The sequence below is a fragment of the Notothenia rossii genome, assembly GCF_949606895.1.
Source record: "Notothenia rossii genome assembly, chromosome: 3".
NCBI lineage: Eukaryota > Metazoa > Chordata > Actinopteri > Perciformes > Nototheniidae > Notothenia > Notothenia rossii.
This window is the reverse complement of record NC_136901.1, coordinates 27599683-27623753: the sequence shown is the minus strand read 5'-3', so window position 1 is coordinate 27623753 and position 24071 is coordinate 27599683. Positions and strand designations below refer to the sequence as shown.

At 44.6% G+C, this 24071-nt stretch overlaps 1 protein-coding gene across 5 annotated transcripts in view; it reads left to right on the top strand.

Moving 5' to 3' along the window:
* Positions 1–24071, top strand: part of spag17 (sperm associated antigen 17) — a 115395-nt gene that overhangs the window by 69890 nt on the left and 21434 nt on the right. For all 5 annotated transcript variants that reach the window (XM_079667703.1, XM_079667701.1, XM_079667702.1 and 2 more), the window contains 4 exons: positions 22528–22629; positions 22795–22945; positions 23061–23273; positions 23366–23403. In XM_079667703.1, the coding sequence (XP_079523829.1) occupies positions 22528–22629; positions 22795–22945; positions 23061–23273; positions 23366–23403 (504 nt within the window). The remainder of the gene's footprint in view (positions 1–22527; positions 22630–22794; positions 22946–23060; positions 23274–23365; positions 23404–24071) is intronic.

Genomic DNA, 24071 nt, shown 5'->3' with positions numbered 1-24071 from the left:
AAACGAACATTTTTGAAAATGGCCAACTGTGTCTGGAGCGGGGCTAATAAAAGCCAATTTGAAATATGTCCGCAATCATAATAGCAATGTGCATACAGTGTTTCGTGAATATCGGAATAACTATATCTGAGTAGTTTGGAGTAATTTGCGACATGTAAATCGTAAAAAATTGTGTATTCGCTATTAGCTTACGACCTCCACGATTGATTTATCAAAAATGTAATCCGCAATTCTTCATGACATTGGCCAGGGGCTGAACCTGTCCTGCATTGGCATTTTTCGATCATTCCCCTAGGACAGGGGTATTCAACTAAAATTCAACGAGGTCCAGTTAGAGAAAATCTCCCCATGCAAAGGTCCGGAACATCAAAATGTCTAACTTGCTTCATGAATTAGTGTGAATTAGTGTGATCCCGCTGCTGCAGAGGACTCTGGCGTTGACTGTTCGCCGCTTCTCCGCCTCTGTCACCCTCTATCACCCTCAACTACCATTTGTTCTTCAATCTTTCAAACTGGACCACTGCTCTGCATTTACACATCTTTAATGCAATGCACTCGTTTTAAAAAAAAAAAAAATGTAAACTTATTTTGGACTTCTGTCTCCGTTGCTGGCTGTAGCCGGCTGCCCTCACGTAGCCATCAACGTGCCGTGTGGCTATTGCTATCTGCTACATCACCTACTGTCTGTCTCCGTCCCACGCAACAACCGTGGACTCTCTCTGCCTCCTGCCTTCATCTCTGGGGTGCATCTGTCCCGTCCCGCTGCTCACATCCTCCTGCCATGTCGTGGATCTTCCTCGTCTCCACAACAATCCTCCACCTCTGTGAACCTAGCTAGCCCGCTATCTGCTGCTATCTGCTGCTAGCTGCTATCGCTGCTATCGCTGCCATCACACTGCTCCCAGCCATTCCGCCTGTCATCATGCTGAAATACTCCACTCCGTCTTCCATCTCAGTCATCAGACATCTTGGACTCCTTCGTCGACCCCGCTGCATTCACCGAAGCACCCGCCGCAGTTTTGTTTACCTTCAGCACGGACAATCCATTGCATCCATCTGCTCCTCGCAACGCACTGTTGCACACCTGACGCGTCACCAGAACGCAACTCCTACTGCTTCTCTTACACTCTCCCCCGCTCACCTACACTCCCAGCTGCAAGGAATACCTGGAGCGGATCCCACTCCCCTCCGCCTCCCAACACATATAACAAGCCATTTCTCCCCACCATCAAGCCCCCCTCCTCTGCTCCACTGCCCCCCCTCTCATGCCCACCCCCACAACCAGAACATCCGGACTACAGAACTCACCCTCCCCTCAGTACCATCCTTCAAATTTCTCGCCTTCAAAACCCCTCCCTCACTGACAGTTATCCTCATTTACCGCCCCCCTAAACCACACCCCTCCTTCCTCTCTGATCTCACTGAACTCCTAACCATTGCTTCATCCCTCTCCCCACGTCTGTTACTCCTCGGCGACCTTAACATAACAATTTTCCTCCCTTCTGGACAATTTCTCATTTACACAACATGTCACCTTCCCCACCCACGATAAAGGACACATCCTTGACCTTGTCTGCTCCACCAACCTCACAGTACTCGACCCCCACCCCTGCCCCTTTCCCCTCTCTGACCACAAACTCATACAGTTCACCACCGCCTCCCCCGTCCGCCGCCCCCCCCATCCAGGAACATCACTTTCCGTAATTTACGCTCTGTTGATCCCCAGCACCTCTCCGACCTGCTATCCTCTACTCTCCCCCTGGACTCGAACCTCAGCTCACCCGATGATCAACTCAACCACCTTAATTCAACCCTACTCGCCTCCCTCAATAGCTTGGCCCCCCTCAAAAGGAAAAATGTCACTTTTTTATAACCTCCTCACCCTGGTTCACCCCTGCACTCCGTAAACTGAAGCAAACCGGCCGCCAGCTTGAACGCCTAACCATGAAATCATCCCTCACAGTTCACCATGATTCCTACAAACTCCATCTCACTACCTACAGAGACGCCCTCAATGCCGCAAAATCTGCTTACCTCTCCACTATCTTCATCGACCCCTCCCGTAACCCCAGGACCCTCTTCTCCACCGTCAACAAGCTCCTCAAACCCCGTGCTGACACCCTCTCTTCCTCCACTTCCACATGCAGTTCATTTCTCCAGTTTTTCTCTGACAAAATCACTGCCATTAATCACTCCCTATCCGCTGCATCTGTCACAAAAACATCTCCCCCAACATCCACCGCCACAATTCCTCCCTCCATCTCCCTTGACCTCCCGAGCCCTCCTCCCCACGGCATTCTCTCCCAGTTCACTCTGGTTACCCCCCCTGAAATACTCCAACTGATCAGCTCCTCCAAACCCACAACCTGCTCGCTTGACCCTCTACCCACCCCTCTTCTGAAGTCCTGCCTCCCCGTCCTTTGCCCCTACATTGTCAACCTTTTCAACTCCTCCCTGTCCCAAGGAACCGTTCCCTCTGCCTTCAAAACTGCTGCTGTCACTCCCATCCTCAAGAAACCCGGTCTGGATCCCTCCTCCCTCAGTAATTACCGCCCCATCTCCAACCTCCCCTTTCTCTCTAAAACAATAGAACGCATCATCTCCAAACAACTCCACCGCCATCTAAAAAAAAAAGACCTTTTTGAACCCCTTCAGTCTGGTTTTCGTCCTCACCACAGCACAGAAACGGCACTCATCAAAGTCCTCAATTCCCTCCTCACCTCTGCTGACACCGGTTCCCTCAACATCTTCATCCTCCTTGACCTGAGTGCAGCCTTCGATACCGTGAGCCACACCATCCTGCTTACCCGACTCCGGGATATCGGTATCGAAGGTACTGCACTCAGGTGGCTCCAGTCCTACCTCTCCGACAGATCCCACTTCATCTCCCTCAACAATCACTCCTCTACCACAGCTTCAGTCACCCAAGGTGTTCCCCAAGGTTCAGTACTCGGCCCCCTCCTCTTCATCATCTACATCCTCCCCCTTGGTCAGATTCTCCGCCATCACAACCTGGACTTTCACTGCTATGCTGACAACACACAGATCTACCTCAGCACCAAATCCCCCCACAACCCCCCTCTCACACACATCGAATCCTGTCCGACTGCAATAAAATCCTGGATGCAACACAACTTCCTCAAACTCAACAGTAATAAAACTGAACTCCTCCTCATCGGCTCCAAATCCACCCTCAGCAAAACCCCCAACCTGACACTCACCATCGATGGCACCCCTGTTTCCCCCTCCACCCAGGCACGCAACCTTGGCGTGATATTCGACCCCACCCTCTCCCTCGACCCCCACATCCGCCAAGTTGTAAAAACCTCATTTTCCCACCTCCGCAATATCGCCAAACTCCGTCCCTCTCTCACCCGCCCCGCAGCTGAGCGACTCATTCACGCCTTCATCTCCTCCCGCCTTGACTATTGCAACTCACTCCTCTTCGGCATCAGCACAACATCCCTCAACAGACTCCAGCGTGTCCAGAACGCAGCCGCCAGACTCCTCACCCACACCAAATCATGGCATCACATCACCCTGGTCCTCAAAGAACTCTACTGGCTTCCCGTCTCACACCTCATTCACTACAAACTCCTGGTCCTCACCTATAAAGCCCTCCACCATCTGGCCCCCCCTACCTCACTGACCTCCTCATCCTCTACCAACCACCCCAGTCCCTCAGATCCACCTCAGCCGGTTTGCTCTCAATCCCCAAGGCCAAACTCCGGAGCTTCGGGGACAGAGCCTTCTCTGTGGCAGCCCCGAAGCTCTGGAACTCCCTCCCCCAAGACCTCTGTGAGTCTGATTCCCTCACCCTGTTCCAGTCCCGTCTCAAAACCCACCTCTTCAACTCTGCTTATCCTTAAACCCGCCCCTCCCCCCTCTGAACCAACATCCTCCTGACTGCTTTTCTGTTTTTGTTTTGTTTTTGTTTGTGTTTTTGTTCTTGTTTTGTTTGTCGACCTGACTCATATTGTAAAGCGTCTTTGGGTCTAGAAAAGCGCCATATAAATCCCATTTATTATTATTATTATTATTATTATTATATATATTGAAGTGACTTGTAGCTTTATCAACGTCTGCATGTAATCAACAACTGACTGCCAATCAAATAAAGAAAGTACAATTCAAAAACAACAATATTTATTGTCAATTAACATTGAACTATACAGATATACAGTAAATACTGTGGATATGTGTAATGTTCCTCTCTGGCTGCATTTAAAAATAAAATAGAGAAAATAAATAAAATAATTTTTTGAAAATATGTGCATCTTAAAGTGCTTGATTTTAGATAAATAAAATAAAGTTTAGCAGCAGCTTGAGTTTCCCTTTTTCTTTGTTAACCGTTTCACATCATGACTTAACAGTTTCAGACGATTATAGAACAATATCAGTCTTTACACATCATAACAATTGAACAGTTTTAAAGTTTCTCTTTATTTCCCTCTTATATTGCAGTCCCTCACTCACTTTTTTTTAAGTTCAGTGTGAGAATTGAGTTTGAGCTTGTCCTGCCAGGAGTTTGTAAATCTGGGCTGAAATGGTGTCAGGGCCATTCTCATACACACATGCAGGTGCTCATTAGTTACAGTGATGCAAACACAGGTATGGTGAAAAAAGAGAGAACTATTCAAAGCAGAAAAAAAACAGCGTAATATACCATCTGAAAAAGGCTTTTGCTATAATGCTTCAATTAACTAGCTATTCTTTATAATATACTCAGAGCAATAGGAGACAGAGATGTGAAGTTATAAATCAAGGGTTTTTATTATTATTTACAGCAGGGGTGGGGAACCTTTTTCCTTTCAATTTTTACAAAATCCTCCGAGGGTCGTACAAATGATTGAACTCAACCTCTGCTTAAAAAAACTAAAATCACAGCCCATTCATTTCGCCTTTCTTTCATGCTGTGCAAAGAAAAAGCAACCAATCCAGATATCTCACCGAGACTCACGTATGCATGCATGTGCACGGTGTGGCATGACCACCAAAACAGAAAGATATGGACACAAGATGTGGGCAAATGTATTTAGTAATCCTATCCATGATTTAAGTGGGGAGGGAGGGGAACCTAAGCTCCTCTAGGGGGGTCCGGGGGCATGTTCCCCCGGGAAGATTTTTTTTTAAATATTGAAGTTAAAAGAATCAATCTGGTGCACTTTGAGAGCAACATGAAGAGATCTATGGATACATCTTTCAACACCCATATGAAACAGAACTGTAAGCAGATTTTTCTTTTTGGATATTTTACAAATCACTCCCCTTTTAAACTCTATTCTGGTTGTTTTTAACAACTTTTGTGTTACTGTCATATAGTATTTTATACCTGTTTTTAATTTAGTCTCATAAATAACTATAATGATCATATCAAGGTGTGCCTTAACCTCACTGAGCTGAGGTTATTTGAGCCTCTCAGGAGAGAGCTCTCTTCCACCTGGTGGTAGAAAAGCTCTTTAAATTCGTTAGCATAGCTAGCTAACCAGATGCTAATAACAACAGATCGCCACTGTGCTTACAACTAAAGACACAGCGGCATATGTACGGCTTATTATGGGTACTGCAATATTTGAAGGGCTGGAGCGGCGTTCCGGTGCTCTCTGTCAGCACTCCTTTCAGAGGAGACATATACCACGTGAAGAAGACACGTTACGCTCGTGTTGTGTTCAAGGAACCTGTCCTTGGCCAGGAAAAACAGGTACTCGCTTGTTTAATTATTTTTGCGGTCTAGATTTCTTCTTCTTTTTTGAAGTGAGAAGTTGTCCGTCTTTCAGACTGACGGACGGACTCCCCAACCCCAAAACGAAAACTCTTCGGTTCTCCACGAATTACACAAGTCACCCAAATCAACGTTCAAAAAGCGGGAGGTGCCGAAAAATCCCCTATTAATGTATTGATTATAGCTCCGTATCCGGACCGCGGTCCGCCTGTTGCCGACCCCTGCCCTAGGAGGAGTTCGCAAGAATGTGCTGAAAATGACGGAATAACTATATCCGAGTAGTTTGGAGTAATTTGCGACATGTAAATCGTCAAAAATTGTGTATTCGCTGTTAGCTTACGACCTCCACGATTGAGCTATCAAAAATGTTCTTCTCAATTTAGCATCATATTGGATAGGGGCTGAACGTGTCCTGGATTGGAATTTTTCCGATCATTCCCCTAGGAGGAGTTCGCAAGAATGTGCTTAAAATGGCTGGAACACGCACATTTTTCAAAATGGCCAACTTTGTCGGGGGCGGGGCTAATGGAAGCAAATTAGAAATATGTCCGCAATTCCATGAGGAATGTCTGTGCCAAAATTCGTGAAGTTCTGAGAAACTATATGTGAATACCACACAATAGGGGGCGGGGCGCTAGTGAGCAGTTTTTTTGAAAAATTACGTATTTTTTTTACATTGTCGAAAAAGTCGTGGGCTTTGACGTGTGTCCCAAGTTTTGTGTCCGAAGCTGATTTTATGCTTTCTTAATGTAAAAAAAACGGTATAGGCCACGCCTACATTCTGCATTTGTTACGACACTTTAAATCTCAGTTCATAGTCATCCCCAGAGAATATGTAAAACAAATTCGTCCAAATAGTCCAAAATGAAAATGGTTTTGGTGTGCCTATTTCCCAAGACAGACTGAACCTATCCACCAAAATCGGTGGTGAATGGATACATTGTTGATGAGTTATGAGCATTTATTTCTAAGCCCCGCCTTTTTGCGAGTACGTTTTAATTCATGGCGGAAATATTTATTGTTTGAACATGCTCATCTCCTAGGGCAGGGGTCCCCAACTCCCGGTCCGCAGACCGTTACCGGGCCGCGGAGGTGTTACTGCCGGGCCGCGAAATAGCTGTGAGTTTATCGTAATATTTGCAGAATTATAAATACGTCTTCATCTTATGCGGCTTTCACTGTCAAAAGTTTTTGCGACTGGAAACACGCATTACAGACTGATAAAGGACTGCTAAGACATCAAATCAAATCAGGTTTTATTTATAAAGCACATTTTAAAACGATTTTTGGTCTGGACCAAAGTGCTGTACATGCAAATAATAAATAACACATTACTACATTCGCAAAGAACAGAAGACAATAAATTACCACAATAAATATAAAAATCCAACACAGGGAATTGTCCGTAGTAATACTCTGCTCGGACTAGAATGCCAGGGAGAAGAAGTGAGTCTTTAGTTTTGTTTTAAAAACCCCTGGGCCGACCTCATATGGAGGGGCAGAGTGTTCCAGAGCCTGGGAGCAGCTGCTGCGAAGGCTCGGTGCCCTCGGGTTTTGAGCCTGGTCTGGGGCACTACCAGCAGTAGCTGTTCAGCAGACCTTAAGGCTCTGGCTGGGGTGTAGCGCTGGAGGAATTCAGCTATATAGGCCGGAGCCAGCCCATTTAGTGCTTTACAAACAAATAAAAGGAGTTTAAAATCAATTCGGAACCGAATTGGAAGCCAGTGCAGTGAGGCCAGAATTGGGGTAATGTGGTCACGCGTTTTGTGGCCAGTAAGAAGACGTGCTGCAGGCGTCTAATTGAGGCCTGGTCCATACCCACATACAGACCGTTGCAGTAATCCAACCTTTACAAAGGCGTTGATAACCCTTTCCAAGTCTTTAAAAGATAAAAACGACTTGGTCTTAGCCAATAGTCGTATTTAATAAAAAAAAAAAAAAAGAAGAAGAAGAAAAAAGCAGGTTTTAACCACGCTGCTGACCTGTTTATCAAATTTAAAAGTGCTATCGAAGGTCACTCCAAGGTTCTTGACAGAAGGGAGGATGTTTTTTTTTTTAGGGAGCCCAGAGTATCAACTGGGGAGGCTGGAGGTTGAGGTCCAAAAAAGATGACCTCAGTCTTACTCTCGTTTAGGTTGAGGAAATGTTGGCTCAGCCAGGATTTGACCTCTGTCAAGCAGTCCATCAATATCTGTAAAGAGTTTGCATTGGAATTGAGAGGCAGATTGATTTGTACATCATCTGCATAACAATGGAAGGGGACATTGTGTTTTGTAAGGTTGAACCCAGGGGCAGTATGTAAAGTAGAAAAAGGATGGGGCCCAGAATCGAGCCTTGGGGAACCCCACGGGTAAGAGGGGCTTTGGCAGAGGAGAAGGAACCCAGCTGCACTGAAAAGCTACGGTCTGTCAGGTAGGACCTGAACCAAGCAAGGGCAGAGCCTGTGATGCCAGCGGACTGTTCAAGCCGTGACAACAGGATGCTATGGTCCACAGTGTCAAATGCAGCTGTCAGGTCTAACAGCACCAGGACAGCTGGGCTACCTGAGTCGGCGGCTAGGAGCAGATCATTAAAAACTCTTAAAAGGGCTGTTTCAGTGCTGTGCATGGGTTTAAAGACCCTGTGAAGTGTGCACCTGTGCATGATCTGTTATGCTAATACGTATAGTAATGACCAAAATTGTCCATTGGAACCCATATCAAAAGATGTTGGAATAGCAACGAATTTGACGAGTTTTGAATTTTCCGGGGAAATCTGCAGTCGACCTTCGTGGGCGTGGCTTGCGATCTACTGCGTGACGTCACGAGATGGACGCCGCCGCACTGTTTACATTCACCACCGTTCATTTTTTCTCTTTTTCAAAGTCGAATTTCTCAACGTTTTTGAGCTAGTATTTTCCTGGAAAGTGTGTCGGAGTCGACTGGAAGTGATTGCCAATCGAGAAAACCTGACTGCTGGCTGTAGTAATGTCAAGTCTGCCGAAGTGGCGATGTTTCTGTTCCCAAAAGATGAAGGTGAGCCTGGCTGGTGTCATTGTTTCGTAGATTCTTTGATTGATCATGATAAATAAAGGCCACTGGTCGATTCGAGAGAGAGAGAAAGAGAGACTGAGAGAGTTACAGGGTTGTTGTTAGCATCTGGTGCTAGCTCGGAGCTAACGGAGATTAGCTGTTTCAACAATAAGGAGAGGGAGAGTGCTCTCCTGTGGGACTGAGAGAGATAACGTCAGCTCAGGGAGGTAAACTGTAGCCTAAGTTATCTCAGTGGGTTTGGTCATCTATGTAAACAAATATTTCCATCTATGTAATATTAGTTGTATAAAATAGGTTAAGAAATCCTTCCAATGTTTTTTGATTATTGAAATATATGTTTCATATGAGTGTTGAGAGCTGTATCCATAAATCTCTTAATGTTGCCCTCAAAGTGCACCAGATTGATCACTTTTCTCATCTATCCTGTCCAAAAAGCTGTCCAAATCAATCATTTCTCTCACACTAGTATCACTTTCCAGAGTCTCCGCCATGTTTACAATCGCAACTGGGTACATCTTGTGACGTCACAGCCACTATCGTCTGCAACTTCCGTTAGGCTCAGACGGCAAAATTAATAATTCATTCATTCATTAATTATGAATTATTAAAAATTATTTTAGCTATGAACAGGCACAATGGTATGTAAGGAATGAAACTGCCATTTCATTTTGGTGCAAAAACATGCACTTCACTGGGCCTTTAAAGCCAGACTGAAACTTTTCATGGATTCCATGCGTGGTTAAAAAAGACTGCAGCTGGGCATAGACTACTCGCTCCAGAACTTTGGATAAAAAAGGTAGCTGGGAGATGGGCCTAAAATTTGCGAGAATTGAAGGGTCGAGATTTTTCTTTTTAAGTAGTGACTTTACCACGGCATGTTTGAAGGCAGCTGGGACACATCCTGAGCCAAGAGAGGTATTTAATAGTAATAAAATACTTGCTCCAACTGAATTAAAAACATCTCTGAGAAGGCGAGAGGGAATGCTATCTGAGCTGCAGTTTTGTCGGCCGCAGGTGCTTGACCACATCCGAGAGAGAAGAGAGGGATACAGGCTCAAAGTGGTCGAGGACAGCAGGGCACAGGAAAGGAGCAGGATCTGGGGTAGCACTGGTGTGGGCTAGCCTAAGAGCAGATACTTTTTCGATAAAAAATGTAAGGAACTTATCACAGAGAGTAGTCGATGGCACAATTGGAGAAGCATCACCGGGATTAATGATCGAGTTGAGGACATTAAAAATAACCTGAGGTTTATGGCTGTTTTTGGAGATTAACAGAGAAATGTGCTCTGTTTTGGCTGCTTTGACTGCCGTCTGGTAGTCGGAAAGACAAGCACGAAGGATTTCTAAGGAGACATGGAGTTTATCCTTTTTCCATTTTCTCTCTGTGCGCCTGCAAGTGCGTCTGAGGGCACGAGTACTGTCATTTAGCCAAGGCTCTGAGAGAACTTTGGTGCGTCTAAGCATAAAAAGAGCAACAGAATCCAAAATTTGTGTACATGTCGAGTCAAACATGGAGATAAGCTCATCAGCATTAAAAGCACAGTTCACATCTAATTTACAGATCAGGGAAACATTAAAAACATCAGAAAACTGTGAGGCAGTCAAGGGGTTAATCGAACGCAGACGACGTGCGGGAGCACGTGATTCGACTCCTGCGGAAGGGATCGAGGTTGTAAACAGAACCGGTAAATGGTCTGAGATACGCGTTGTTACACAGATTTCATCCACAGATACAGACAGTCCAAACGATAATACTAAATCTAAAGTGTGTCCTTTTTCGTGTGGCCAGCTACGGACTGAATGAGACCGAATGGACGATACACGACTGCGCAGAGTATAGGCGAGGATGGGTTGAGTTCAAAAAGCTGCAACTCAAAGCTAGCATAGCTAGTTACAGGGTGAAGCAATCGGCATTGGAGGCTAGCTCTAAACACTGATGCTATTCCCCCACCGTGGTACGGGGGGAGCTGAAGAATGTACAGTCAGGAGGAAGAAGTTCAGAGAACGGTGTATACTCGCCAGCGTGGACCCAGGTCTCCGTCAGAAACATAAAATCCAGATCACGAGAGGTGAAGAAGTCATTTAGCAGGAATGTTTTGTTTGCTATCGACCTAGCATTTAGCAAAGCCATGCAAATTTTTTGCTCCGGGCCGGCCGAAGGTGTAGTGCGTCTCAACGGACGAAGATGTGCGTGTTGAACGCTGCGCGGCCCGGGAGCAGGACGGACAGGAGGAGCTGCCAGCGGGCCCAGCAGAGGACATAGCTCCGGAAAGACAGGGCGAATCCATCGATCCCTCAAATGGTGTGCAGCGGGAGGGCCATGACATCCGAGGCGTGGATAAGTCCCAGACGAAGCCGTCAGGTATGCCTTTAGATGGACCAGTGCACCACCACGCTTTCCCCGACGTCTAAAGCGCTTTCGGTGAGGCAGGATGCAGGGAAACCGGCGCAGGTAGTTTGGAATATCCGACAGTAGAGGGGGGGGGGGACGAGTTATGGTTGCCAGATGTAGGTTTGGGCAGCAGTATACACTCCAATGAGGGTCTGAGGTGGAGGAGGGCTTGGCGATCATAGCAGAGCAGAGACATTCTGACACATAAAACAAAAGTAGGATCGCTAAAGGCAGAGAGCTGAGGGGGCGGCGAGCCGACACAGGCGCCATCTTGGAAACTCAGTCTACAGGTCACAGCTGTACGGTTTCTCTCTCATAAGACATGAGACATGACAAGACATGCCGCATCAAAAGAACACATTTCATGTGAGAGTTTGTGGAGAGAGAGACAGATACGCGAGGAAACAAATAAGGAAATTAGTACTTTGGTGCAGATCAGCTGGCACGGAACCGTTATTACGTTTCAGCTGTCGTTGATATTATAGCTTTTTTAGTTGTCAACCAGCTCCCTCTCAGAGGTGACCATGATTCACTCCACAGCATGTCCGAGTCAGGCAGTGGGCTCTTCCTATCGCTGTTTGAGTATACGCTGCACAAAGATGCAGAGTTGGCCAAAAATTATGTTCTAAGTTAGCTTGGCTAGGTGAAAGGATGCACCTGCAGTGCATAGGAAAATAAACCATGCCCAAGGCGGTAGGGCTGTAACGATACACTAATCTCACGATACGATACGAAACACGGTATTGAGCTCACGATACGATATATATCACGATATTCAGCCAACGATACGATTCAATACGATTCGATATAATTCGATACACTTACATCATTTTCTGAAAGATTTTAAAGGAACAGTGTGATTTTGGTGACATCTTGTGAGTTTTCCATTGACTTGGATTGAATTAATTCAACTGAAAACTGAAAGCATCAATTATACAATATATGGCTCTGACTAGACAGAGAGTCTACAGCTTGCAAATGCTGGACAAAATGACTCAAAAGATGTGGTGAGAAATTTGTTTCATTTATTGAAACAGTGCCAACTGTAGTTTACAAGCCTTTGAAACGTAAGTACATAAAGTGCAGTATCACAATGAACAATGGAGAATTAAAAGGTGCAGCAGGTGGCCTGTTCTGAACAGATTCTTTTACAGCATTTTTAGCTGAACACAGAATATGAGGTAGCCAATAATTCAAGTCACTAAGAACAACATTTAATGTAAAATGTACCTGCCAATAATTCAAGTCCAAAGGAGTAACATTTAAGCCAAAAACACTAAACAGAAAGGCTCATCTCTACATAACTGCATCTACATTGTCTTCAGATTTTTGTTCAGGAATATAATCTGATCAACGTGGTCTGGGAGAAGTGCACTTCTCTGAGCAGTGACGATGGCCCATTCCCAAACCGCCCCCTGCCCCCTACACCCTACCCCTCCGTTTGCGCGTAGACGCGGAGGGTCCGCCTACGAGTGTGGAGCGGTGTGGAGGGGGAGTGGGCTATCAAGCCCTCAAACAGCGAGTCTGCAGCGGTGCTGACTTGAGACCGGTCTCTACCTGACCGGAGTCACGCTGTGTGTGTCCGCTGCTGTCAAGCTGTTAACAAGTAGTTCCAGCAAACATCCACTGATAAACTGCGATGTTAACAACCTCATGATAACCTCATATGTTTTAACTTAGGATCATACCTGTGTTTAGTCTAGGAAAAGGTAAATGTGTGCATTTTATTATAAAGTTTTGTATATTTACAGACCGTTGCAAAAACTAAGAAGCTTATAAACATCAGGTTTAAAACTAAAAGAGCTTTGAAACACAATGAAAGATGTTAGGAGTTTTATTTGAGTTAATAATTTAAACTTTTTGTCTAAGAGATGCTGATTTGAAACCGTTGTTACATACAGTTACGGCATTTCCTGTTTCTGCCGGAGAGAGGGGAGGCCGTCCCAAAGCTTGCTGCTGTATTTACTCCCTCCATCTGATAGGAGGGAGCCTCGTTAAGCTGCGAGTGTGGCTACAGACGGAGTTCACTCCGTCGAGGGAGTGGTTTGGGATTGGGCCGATATCTCCGGCGGTAGAGAAGACCCTCTCCAGTGTGGTTAATGTTTGCCGCCATTCTCCTGAACCGCTTCGCACTCACTGCGAGAAGAAGACACCGGCGTCTGTGTATCTAGAAATGCTCTACAGCAGTGGTACTCAACCTTGTCCTAATCAGGAGCCACATTGACGAAAAAATATTTTTGCTAGAGCCACAATCCAAAAACGCTCCTTTCCTCCCTGAAACCTTTATGCATTTGAGAATATGGATAATAGTAATATGTTACTTAAGAATGAAAAGCATAATGTACAGTGCAATAACTGTGATTTCTTATTTTCACTGCAACCACAAAACACACAAAACAACAGATAACAGACAGCATGTTTACTGATAATCACAGTCCATATAACAGCAGATTATACACAGCAGGGGTTGTCAGAAGAGTAATGTTGACCTTACTTCACACTCAATGTGATTTCTGACACTCCTTCTGCCGCACAAGTGATTTGAAGTCGGGCTCTGCGCTGGAAACGGCGATCCGGAGGGCCTCTGTTGTGTGCTGCAGACTCAATCTGTTTCGGTTGCGACATTTTATTTTTGTGAGCGCAGAGAATGCTGCTTCACACCGGTATGTGGACGGAAACATTGAGATGATGCGTCTTGCCAGTCTGGAGATATTTGGTAGATGCCCCACCAGTTTCCAAAAGTCCACGACATCTGTAATCCGAAATTGACGCTGATGTTCATCTGAGCTCTTTAACTCCACGAACTCCATTTGAAGCTGCACAAGTCCGAGCTGGTCGCTTATTTGCTTCATTTCATTGACTTCAATCAGGAATGGGTTTTTCACAAGTAGAAAAATATTGCTATGGTCCTTGAAGTCGTGGAATCTGGATGTGTAGTTTTGCTTGAGCTCAGTTAGCACCTCACAGAATTGAGATTGACAGGTCAGGAGAGCGTCTGCATGCCTCGCCATCACTTTCTGCACGGTGGGGAAGAAACGGTAATCAGAACCACGGACACTTTGGTCGAGTACATCCAGTTTGTCAGAAAATACTTTGACAGCCGTGTAGAGCTCATACACGGTCTTGTTTCTTCCCTGCATCTTGAGATTAAGTTCGTTCAAGTGCTGCGTAATGTCACACAGGAACGCAACAGACAGCACCCACTCTTTATCATCCAAAAAGGAAAATCGGGAAGTCTCCCCTTGGCCGACAATGAAGGCTTTCAGGGGTTCAATCAAGTCCATTAAATGTGCAAGCATACGTCCTTTAGACAGCCATCTGATCTCGGTGTGTAACACCAAATCTCCATAGTGAGTGTCAAACTCCTCACACAGCAGTTTAAAATTTAAGTGGTTTCTTGCACGGGCCCTGATATAATTAACCACTTCGATTACATTTGCCATCACTTCATTCAGACATTTGAACTTAGCAAACAAGGCTTGTTGATGCACAATACAATGGTATGAGAAAATACCCTCAGCAGCAACCCCGCCGTTTTTAAGCGTCTCTTTCAGCAAGGCCACGGCTCCGTTCCTCTTACCAAGCATCGCCGGTGCGCCATCTGTCGTGAATGCTGTGATTTTTTCTGGGCCAATGTTAAACTTCTGTAATGTTTCCAGCACAGCGTTTTTTATTTCAATGCCCGTTGTTCCATTTTTCAGTGAAACCAATGTCTGATGCCCTCCTAGCTACAGTAGAATCCGACAGTTGCATTTTTTTGGCCTCTCGTTCCAGGTCTTTTTTCTCAGGAAACAACGTTGAACAAGCCAGCAGTATGCAGTCCTTCACCATTTCTCCATCAGTATATGGCTTCATCTTTTTCCTCAGTTCATGTGTGATTTTGTAGGATGCCTCTGTCGCTCTTTCACTCGTATTAGTGTGGAAAAAGGTTTTTTGAGCAGTTCGGTTCTGTTTGAGTCTAGCCAGCTTTTCCGCCCTCAGCTCTCCACCTTTCGGAAAGTCGGTACTAAACTTCGGGTGTTTTGTGTCGTGATGGCGCTGCAAATTGGACCTTTTTAAATTGTGAAATGATGTTGTCACAAAGCAGGCAGGTGCATTTTCCCGAACCGGTGGAGACGAAGAAAAACTCCAGTTCCCAGTCCTCTTTAAATGTTCGATATTCCTCTTCATATTTCCGTTTAGTCGTAGCCATTTTTGCATAGTGCTGTATAGTTTTCCCAGTGTGACGTAGCAATTATCTCGCGCGAAACAATCAGAGCGCGAAACCTGACATAATATTTGATTGGCTATTCAGAGGGGGAGGGGCGACGACTGATGTGTGACTTGTGAGTGATAATGAAATGTTGATGAATTCTTCTGACTTTGTTTTTCGTTTTTCAAAGATTTTTTTTTTATTTTTTATTTTTTAAGTGGGACTTAAAAGAGCCGCAGTTAGTCTTAAAAGAGCCGCATGCGGCTCGCGAGCCGCGGGTTGAGTATCGCTGCTCTACAGCGACACTAGCGGCTCGGCTGGCTGACGTAACCGCTCTTCATGCAAAGCGAACGGGGGGGAATGGGCAGCGAGCAGAGTGCCAGGCGGAACACGGGGGATTTGAATGGGAGTTAATGTATCGATACCCGCGGCTGAAATATCGATACTTTCTCGGGAAACAAAATATCGATATATATCGCAGGATCAATTAAATTGCACAGCCCTACAAGGCGGGCTAAACAGTTCATCGTCTCCGTCTCTACTAATTCTCTCCGAGTGCAACGATGAGGAAGCTGCCATCCTTAACCAGTGTGCCTTGCTCGTGATTTACCAGTGTTTGTTCTGCCACGCACACAATGTTTCAAAAGTGGTTTCTATGTTTCCCTTTATTTGTTTATGTATTTGCGATAAGTGTGCGTCTTTACGCAATGCTGTTGGCCTTGCTGTTTGATATATATTGTGCCGCAGGTCCGCAGCACGTGACGGTTTTGTGTGCCCTCCATTGTTGGGACTAACGCGTTACAAAGTAACGCCGTTATTTTTGGCAGTAACTAGTACTCTAACGCGTTATTTTTTAAATTCAGTAACTCAGTTACCGTTACTACATGGTGCGTTACTCCGTTATTTTTTTGTATATAGTCTCGGCTCCCAGACGTTGGTGAGCGGCGCCAACAGCGAGGCGAACAGAGATGAGAACCATACTTGCCAACCTTGAGACCCCAGAAATCGGGAGCATTTCAAAACCGGGGCGGGGGGGGGGCGGGAATTGCCGGAGCTGTATTAGATTAACATTCACATGCTTATTGTAGTTGTAAGTGGAGCATATGTGTGGGCTGGACCTGTATTTTACAGGAAAGGTGTGAGCAGAGGGTAGAGTTGTCGATTCTTGTTCAGTTTTCTGTGACTGCCTCACCCTCTCAGACTTTCAGTTGCGTGCGCTACTAAAGAGACGCGCTACCATGGAAACCAAACAATGGTGTAGCTGTATTAAAGTCCGGGTGGAAACAGTCCTGAGTAAATCTGATTTTGTCAGAAATCGGGAGAAATGCGGGAGAAATATGACCCCGGGAGGAAACCGGGAGAGGGCATTGAAATCGGGAGGGTTGGCAAGTATGATGAGAACTGTACTTAAGTACAGTACTTAGATACTTCCTGTGTCACATGCGGAGACGCGCTGTGGGCGTGTTTGTGTGTTTACCAACAAGACTATCATGGCGGCTGCGGAGCTCAAGTCGAGTTTCTCCGCCTGAAGATATTCTCACTATTTCACTTTTGTCGAGCACAAAGAAAAGAACGTTTTAGTTAAATGTAAGTTGTGTCTTGGCGGGTCAAAGATGCTATCTACTGCCCAAAACAGCAATTCAAATATGTTGAAACATCTGCAGAAACAACATGCTGGGACGAAGCTAGTACCCTAGCTAAGACCACAGACCCAGACTCATCCGACGCCACTCCACCTCCACCTAAGCAACAGCGGCTGGATTTTAACCGAGGGATTGCTAGCCAGGGAAAAGTTGATAAAGCCATTGCACGGTATGTTGTAGAACACATGCAGGCTATTTCTACTATTTCTATTGCTATTTCTTGATCAACAGATTGTATTATTCTCCAATGCAATAACAGTACTGAAATGAAGGCTATAAGGGCATTAATGGAAGCCCTTTTTTTAAGTAACTAATGCGTTACTGTTCACAGTAATGCGTTTTGGGTGTAAGTAATCAGTAAAGTAACGTGATTTACTTTTTAAATGAAGTAACTAGTAATGGTAACTAGTTACTGGTTTTCAGTAACTAGCCCAACACTGGTACCCTCCCATGAAAATCATATGCCCTCCCTTTAGATTTGTTCTGGCACCGGATCTGGAGCCCAGTGTGCTCTGATTGGTCGAGAAGCTGACAGGCTCGTTGCTGCTCGCACACACACAGACACACACACTGCTGCGAGCTGCTGCAGGAGCAGACAGGCTTGGCGATACAGCTAGAACAAGCGAAATTCATCCTGAGCACACACAAACACTCACAGCCGAAGTAAAAACAATAAGTGTGGCTTAATATTGAGTAAGAAAAAGGTTTATAACGCTGTGAGCATGGGTCTGCGGAGAGCATTTCTCCGCGATCCCAACGTAGTCCGAAAAACGTTAACCCATTTAAACAGTCGTAGGTAGATACCTTGTTTGTTTTAAACATCATAAATACACAAACAACAATGAATACAGGTTGTGTACCCGAATCTCCCGCTGGTCCAAACAAAGCAGGAGTAGTGTGTTTGTGTGTTGCATGTAGCAGGGGCATGTGTGCAAACTGCCCCGCCCCCTCGCACACAGACGGGAGAGAGAGATCTCTCGTCTCGATTAGAAAGATCGAAAATACTAAAAATAATCATAGATGCATTTTTGAAGAAAAAAAAGCGCATTTGCGTACCAACATTGGGAGAGAGAGGAGAGAGAAGAGAGAGATATTTGCGAGATGCATATGAACTCAGGGCCGGCCTGTAGCACTGGCTAGATGTTCGCCTAGGGCGCCACATCTGGGGAGGCACTGTGCTGGCAGGTCTGGGAGGGGAAAAAACATTTTTGACCGTTGGCGCTCTTCCGAATTTTCGGCCTTGATGTAACAATATTCATAATTAAGTAAATGTAACACCCTTTTCACCCCGGTTACACGTTTAATTTGCCCTGTACGATGGGCGCTGTACTTGATGAAAATGGGGGATGTTGGCTTATCTGGCGCCCGCAGCTCACAGCCAAAATGCGAGTGAGTGAGCGAGGGAGAGAGAGAAGGGCGCACCGCCCGGTACCAGCGCTGTTGTTATTAGAATCTGGTGCTAGCTGCTCTAACGTATATAAGAAGATGTTTCTACAATAATGTGGAGGGAGAGTCCTCTCCAGTCAGACTGATAACTACAGCTCAGTGAGGTAAAGGACTCTTAGTCTAAGTTCAAACGGTTTGGTCACAATTTATGTAAACACATATTTCCAAGGCACTCCTTTATAATTATTGGGATAAACAGGTTTGAAATCATTCCAATGTATACTATAGGACAGTAACCAAAAATATCCTTTAAAACTGGAGAGATACACAAATAAAATAAGTTACATTCATTTGTTATTGGCTATGGTAGGTTATTGGTTATGTTCACATACTTATTTGATTACATCCACTTGTCTAAGATGACAACAGAGACCTTCGACCCAAAAACAGCTGTTGACTTGTGGATGCAAGCAGCTAATCGCAGACTCAACCAGAGAGAAAGTAGTAGGCCTACATCATCAGCTACCATGTCTGACAGAAAGGAAGACAGTGAGGAGAACAGTCAGGAGGGTATTGATGACAGCTTGTAGAATTACTGGTCGGGCTAATGTTGTCTTGTGTTCACCTCTGCATGTGTGTTCAGTGCCGTGTGTCTGGCAAATAAAGTCAAGACCTCCTGAAAAGTTACGGTTTATTTCATTTTAAGGATGAGCACCAAGCAACATCTCCAGGTGCTCCTTTGAGAACCAGGGCAAAAAAGTTATGTGCACCCCTGGATATAATGTTTGTGTAGCATAATAAATATGACATATCGTTCTTCAGTGCCCTACGCTGTATATATCCGGCATGAATCGCTGAAAGGTTTTGGGAAGCTTTGTTTCGTGAAAGCCTGGCAGAGGGTGCGGCCATAGCTTCGGGCGTGGCTACTGGGTATCCCCACGTCAGAGTACCCAGGAAGTAAATGAGAAATCTCCAACGAGGCGTTTTGGGAAGGTATTTTCTGTGTTAGAGTTTTAATCGCTACAGGGTGTACTTTGAGGGGTTTTGACTAGGGATGGGTACCATGCCCCGGTATTAAATGGGCCCCGGGGCTGAATTATTAAAGACTGTGGTACCGTTAAGCTCCGACGTTATCGGTACTGGAGAGATCTAAAAAATACGTCATATGTATTATTGCTACACAAAAATTATATTTCAGTTTTAGTGTTGCCAACTCCGTTTCTAATACGCAAAAAGACTGCAAAATGCATCCATGATTATTTTTTTGTATTTGCAATTTCTCTCCCCCGCCTGCTTGTGAGGGGGCGGGGCAGTTAACACACGCGGCTGCTACATGCAGCAACACACACACACACACACACACACACACACACACACACACACACGGAGGAGATGGTCGAGAGAACACGCTCCGAGGTTTGGTTAAACTTTACCTGTCTCGATGTGGACAATGCTCGTTGCCTAAAGTGCAATAAGAGTTTAGCATGTAAGGGCAGTAACATTTAGCAAAACTGCACCACATTCAGACGGAGGAATGCACCGCGTTCGACTGTCTTTCTAGTAGCTCTGTAGCCCCATCCACGAGTAACGTTTCCACGTCAGGTGTTATGTATGCTAGCAGCAACACACGGAGTTAACTAAATTGTACAAACATGGGTTAATGATTAGAGGTAACCGGGTTATTTATTTTGTTAGAGTTTCAGCTATTCTGTTTACAGTTTTGTCATCAGATTATCTAATACGATTTGTTAAAACGTTGTTTCTTTTGATGTGAAATATTATGTATTTAATTTAAATAAAAAGCAATGTTAGTTTTGTTCACAGTTTGTTTAGTTAGTTTGCTTCTTTTTTTTTTTACCAAAAGAACCGATAAGAGTACCTTTAAAAGACCAGACCGATAAGCGGATATCGATAAAAGTAGTAGTACCGTTAAAACCTTAACGATACCCATCCCTACATCTAAGCGTATTATGGGATGTCATCAAATGCCGTTGGCATGGCGACATATCAATCGCCATCAAGTTAGTTCAAAAGTTTGCAGTTCAAATATTCTGCTGCTTTTCCAAGCCTTTTTACTTTCTTTTCTTCTCTCATCACACATTCAAGCCCCCAGTGTTCATGTATCATTTCAATCTAAATTCTTCACTTTCTTCTTACACATTACATTTCAGCATAGTAATTCAGCATCAGCTTTTCAGCATAAAGCATTCCTACTAGCAATTTCTTCAGGAATTGCATTCTCTAGTTATACCCTACTGTCCTACCAGGGCATTGCGTTCCAAGAATGCAGGGTTGTTGGTTGTTCCTAGAGTCTCTAAAAGTACAATGGGAGCCAGAACCTTTTCTTATCAAGCTTCCACATTTGTGGAATCAGCTTCCAGTTTGTGTTCGGGCGGCAGACAGCCTATCCGTTTTAAGAGTACGCTTAAGACCTTCCTTTTTGATAAAGCTTATAGTTGATAAAATAATCGAATAAGAGTGCATTGACGTAGACATGTTGTGCCTCTTCACCTATACATTTGAGTTCTTACTCTTTTTCCTTACTGATGGTATGTCATTTGGTTGTGTGAAGACGGTAGAAGCAGGGAGAGGCATATACGTGCCTTGATCCCTGCCGAGTCGACGCACAACTGTTGATTGGTGTCAGTGCCCAAAAACTTTTTAGGAGCAATGCACTCATGGTATAGATGTGGCGCATACTTCTTAATTCCTACTCTTTACCCTCACCCTATCCTAAGGGAGTGCATGTACGTAGACACGTTGTGCCACTCCACCTCTGTTCCCTACTTCTTACCTACTACCTTTTTCCCTCAAACAATCCTAAGGGAGTACATGTACATAGACACGTTGTGCCTCTCCGCCTCTGTTCCCTACTTCTTACCTACTACCCTTTTCCCTCAACCTATCCTAAGGGAGTGCATGTACGTGGACACCTTAATCTAGCTGCTATAGGCTCAGACTGTCGGGACACCTTACTTCTTCCTTCTGTCTGTTTGTACCTGTGTACTCTCATGTTTCGATTAACCCAGCTTCCCCCACATTTCTTTTTGGTGTCTATATACGCCGGGATCCTGAGTGGTGGATGATCCTGTTGCTGTGGTCCTGTGCCCTGGATCCTGAGTTCTGGATTTGAGTCCTGGACTTCGAGTCGTGGCTGAACCTGTCTCTGCGGTCCTGCCTGACTCTCATCATACTACTTCCCTGATGACTCCCACAGAATTGTTGCCACCCTCGTGGATTCATCTTCTTCTTATAGACACATGCATTTCCAAACATTTGGTCGACCTACGCTGAAAAATGTATTATCTATTATCTCTTCGATTTACACACGGCCTGCATCTATTGCACGTCTGTCCGTCCTGGGAGAGGGATCCCTCCTCTGCTGCTCTCCCTGAGGTTTCTCCTATTTTCCCCTTTAAACTTTGGGTTTTTCTCTGGAAGTTTTTCCTTGTACGATGTGAGGGTCTAAGGACAGAGGATGTCGTATTGTCATACTGATATCCTGTACAAACTGTGGAGTCCACTGAGACAAATGTAACATTTGTGATATTGGGCTATATAAATAAACATTGATTGATTGATTGATATTGTCCAGCACAGGGAAGCCGTAGTAAAAAGAGAGAGCCCATCTCTATCTATAATTGTTAACAGACAATAAGAGTTGGCGGAATGTTTAGCTAAAGGGTTGTTGTAAGAGAAGCACAGAGACCAACAGGGATTCAATTTATGAATGTTGCCCAATTGAGATTCAAAGAAAATGTTTGTAATTGTAACATAAGAACATGTTGTTTGTTTTCATGTTTGAATCACCATGGAATTCACCTTGTCAGTGAAATGCTGCAAGGCTAGAACAACCGAAGATCTTTACACACAAATTATCAGCTTAAAGGCATCACTGGTTATCAACCCCTAATTTGAATTTGTTATACATTTGTTTTTATGACAACAAATATATTTAAATTCACAGTATGGAAGCCAACCGGTAATTCAATTTAGGTTGTGCTTCTTTCTTCTCTCACTTGAGTCTTTGGTCTCCAACCCCAGGTATGGTAGTATAATGTATACATGTTGCCTGCTCTGACTCCAGCATACTTTGACACACTCTTCACATAAATGAATTATTCCCTCATTTGTCTCTGCTTTAATCTCTTTTGTGCCAGAGGCTAGAGGAGAAGTTTGGAGAAGAGGAAAAGCAGAAGTTTGCGCATCCTCTGGTTATCAGACACCATGATGAGAGGGCACTGCGTTTGACGCATATCAATGCAAGTAGATTCTTTTAAAAATAAATGTAAATGGTTCGTATAACTGATTATTTTATTAGTTCACGTGGAAAAAGCAATTTTTGTTCAAAGCAGACTGGATAGTTTGAGTAATCTTGTTGCTATTCTGAATGTATTTGTATTAATGTGTTTATATGTGGCTCTTAGGTGGTTCAGGGTTTCGATCCAGCAGAGGTGGAGATATCAATGATGCGGCATTCTCCAGTGTGGCAGCTGATCCACTCTGTTGCTCAGCAGAGAAACAGCAACTCCTCCTGGATGGCCATCAAACAGCACCTACAACATTACTGCACAGATGGTCAGAAACAGTTTAAGGAATTATTATAATCTGTTTGTCATTCTTTGTTTCTTCTGAAAAAAGATATTGATTGATCAGCTTCAAAGGGATATTAAAACGTTATGATATCCCACAGATGTTGTTTCATGGCTGGAGGTGGAGCGTTTGGTTAATCGGAGTGTGTTTGAGAGTATGCCACTGACCAGATTGGACAGTAAAGGTGTACTACTTAGGCCACCTGGACCACTGGGAACACTGAGACCAGCACAGGAACAGATGACTACATCAATCCCCTGGGACAACCCACTATCCTACTCTAAACAGCAGATTAATACCCTACGGACTAAAGGTAATTCAATTACTGTGATGATATGATTTTAGCTTACAACTATATTCAAGACTCTGAAACACGCTATATCTAATTCAACATTTTAACTTTAGGTTTCACCTTTCTCACGGAAAATCCTGGTAACACAGAGGTATTTTTCTATATGTTCTGTGCTGTAAGTTTAAAATAAAATAAATACATTGGGAGCTAGGAGAGGGGGGTAATATTCATTGAAGAAATCATGTGAAGAATAGGAATTATGCCTACATTGATTGATCTAATCAAATTATACTATGCTCTATCACAATATAGTTATTTGCTCTATCACAATATAGCTTTTGTGCAGTAAGAATTACAAAACAACACAGAATTCTCCGGGAACCATCACCTTATCTTAGTGGAGAGGTGTGTGTGCCCCTGGGGGCTGTGTTGTCAGAAACATACTGTTCCTGGTAGGGTCTCCCAAGGCAAATTGGTCTCAGAATAACACCAATGTTGTGGGCTTCAGGGGAAGGATGGTTGGTGCATTCATCAACAACTAGAAGGAGATCTCCAGTCTCCCGGAGTAGTGCTTTGGGGGCCACAAATTGCACAAATTGCTATTGGAGAAGGTTAGTAGACATCCAGGTTTTAATGTCGCGGAGGCAGTAGACTAATGACAGGGGAGGGAGCTGAGTCTACAGTTAGGGTGTTATGTTGGTTGAGGAAAAACTTCGGGGAACTCTTGAACCAACCTGAGGCAGAGCCTCTACTATCAGAGGATGATGGGCGATCAACATCAATCCCTCTGGAGGAGGTCACTGAGGTAGTTAAAGAGCA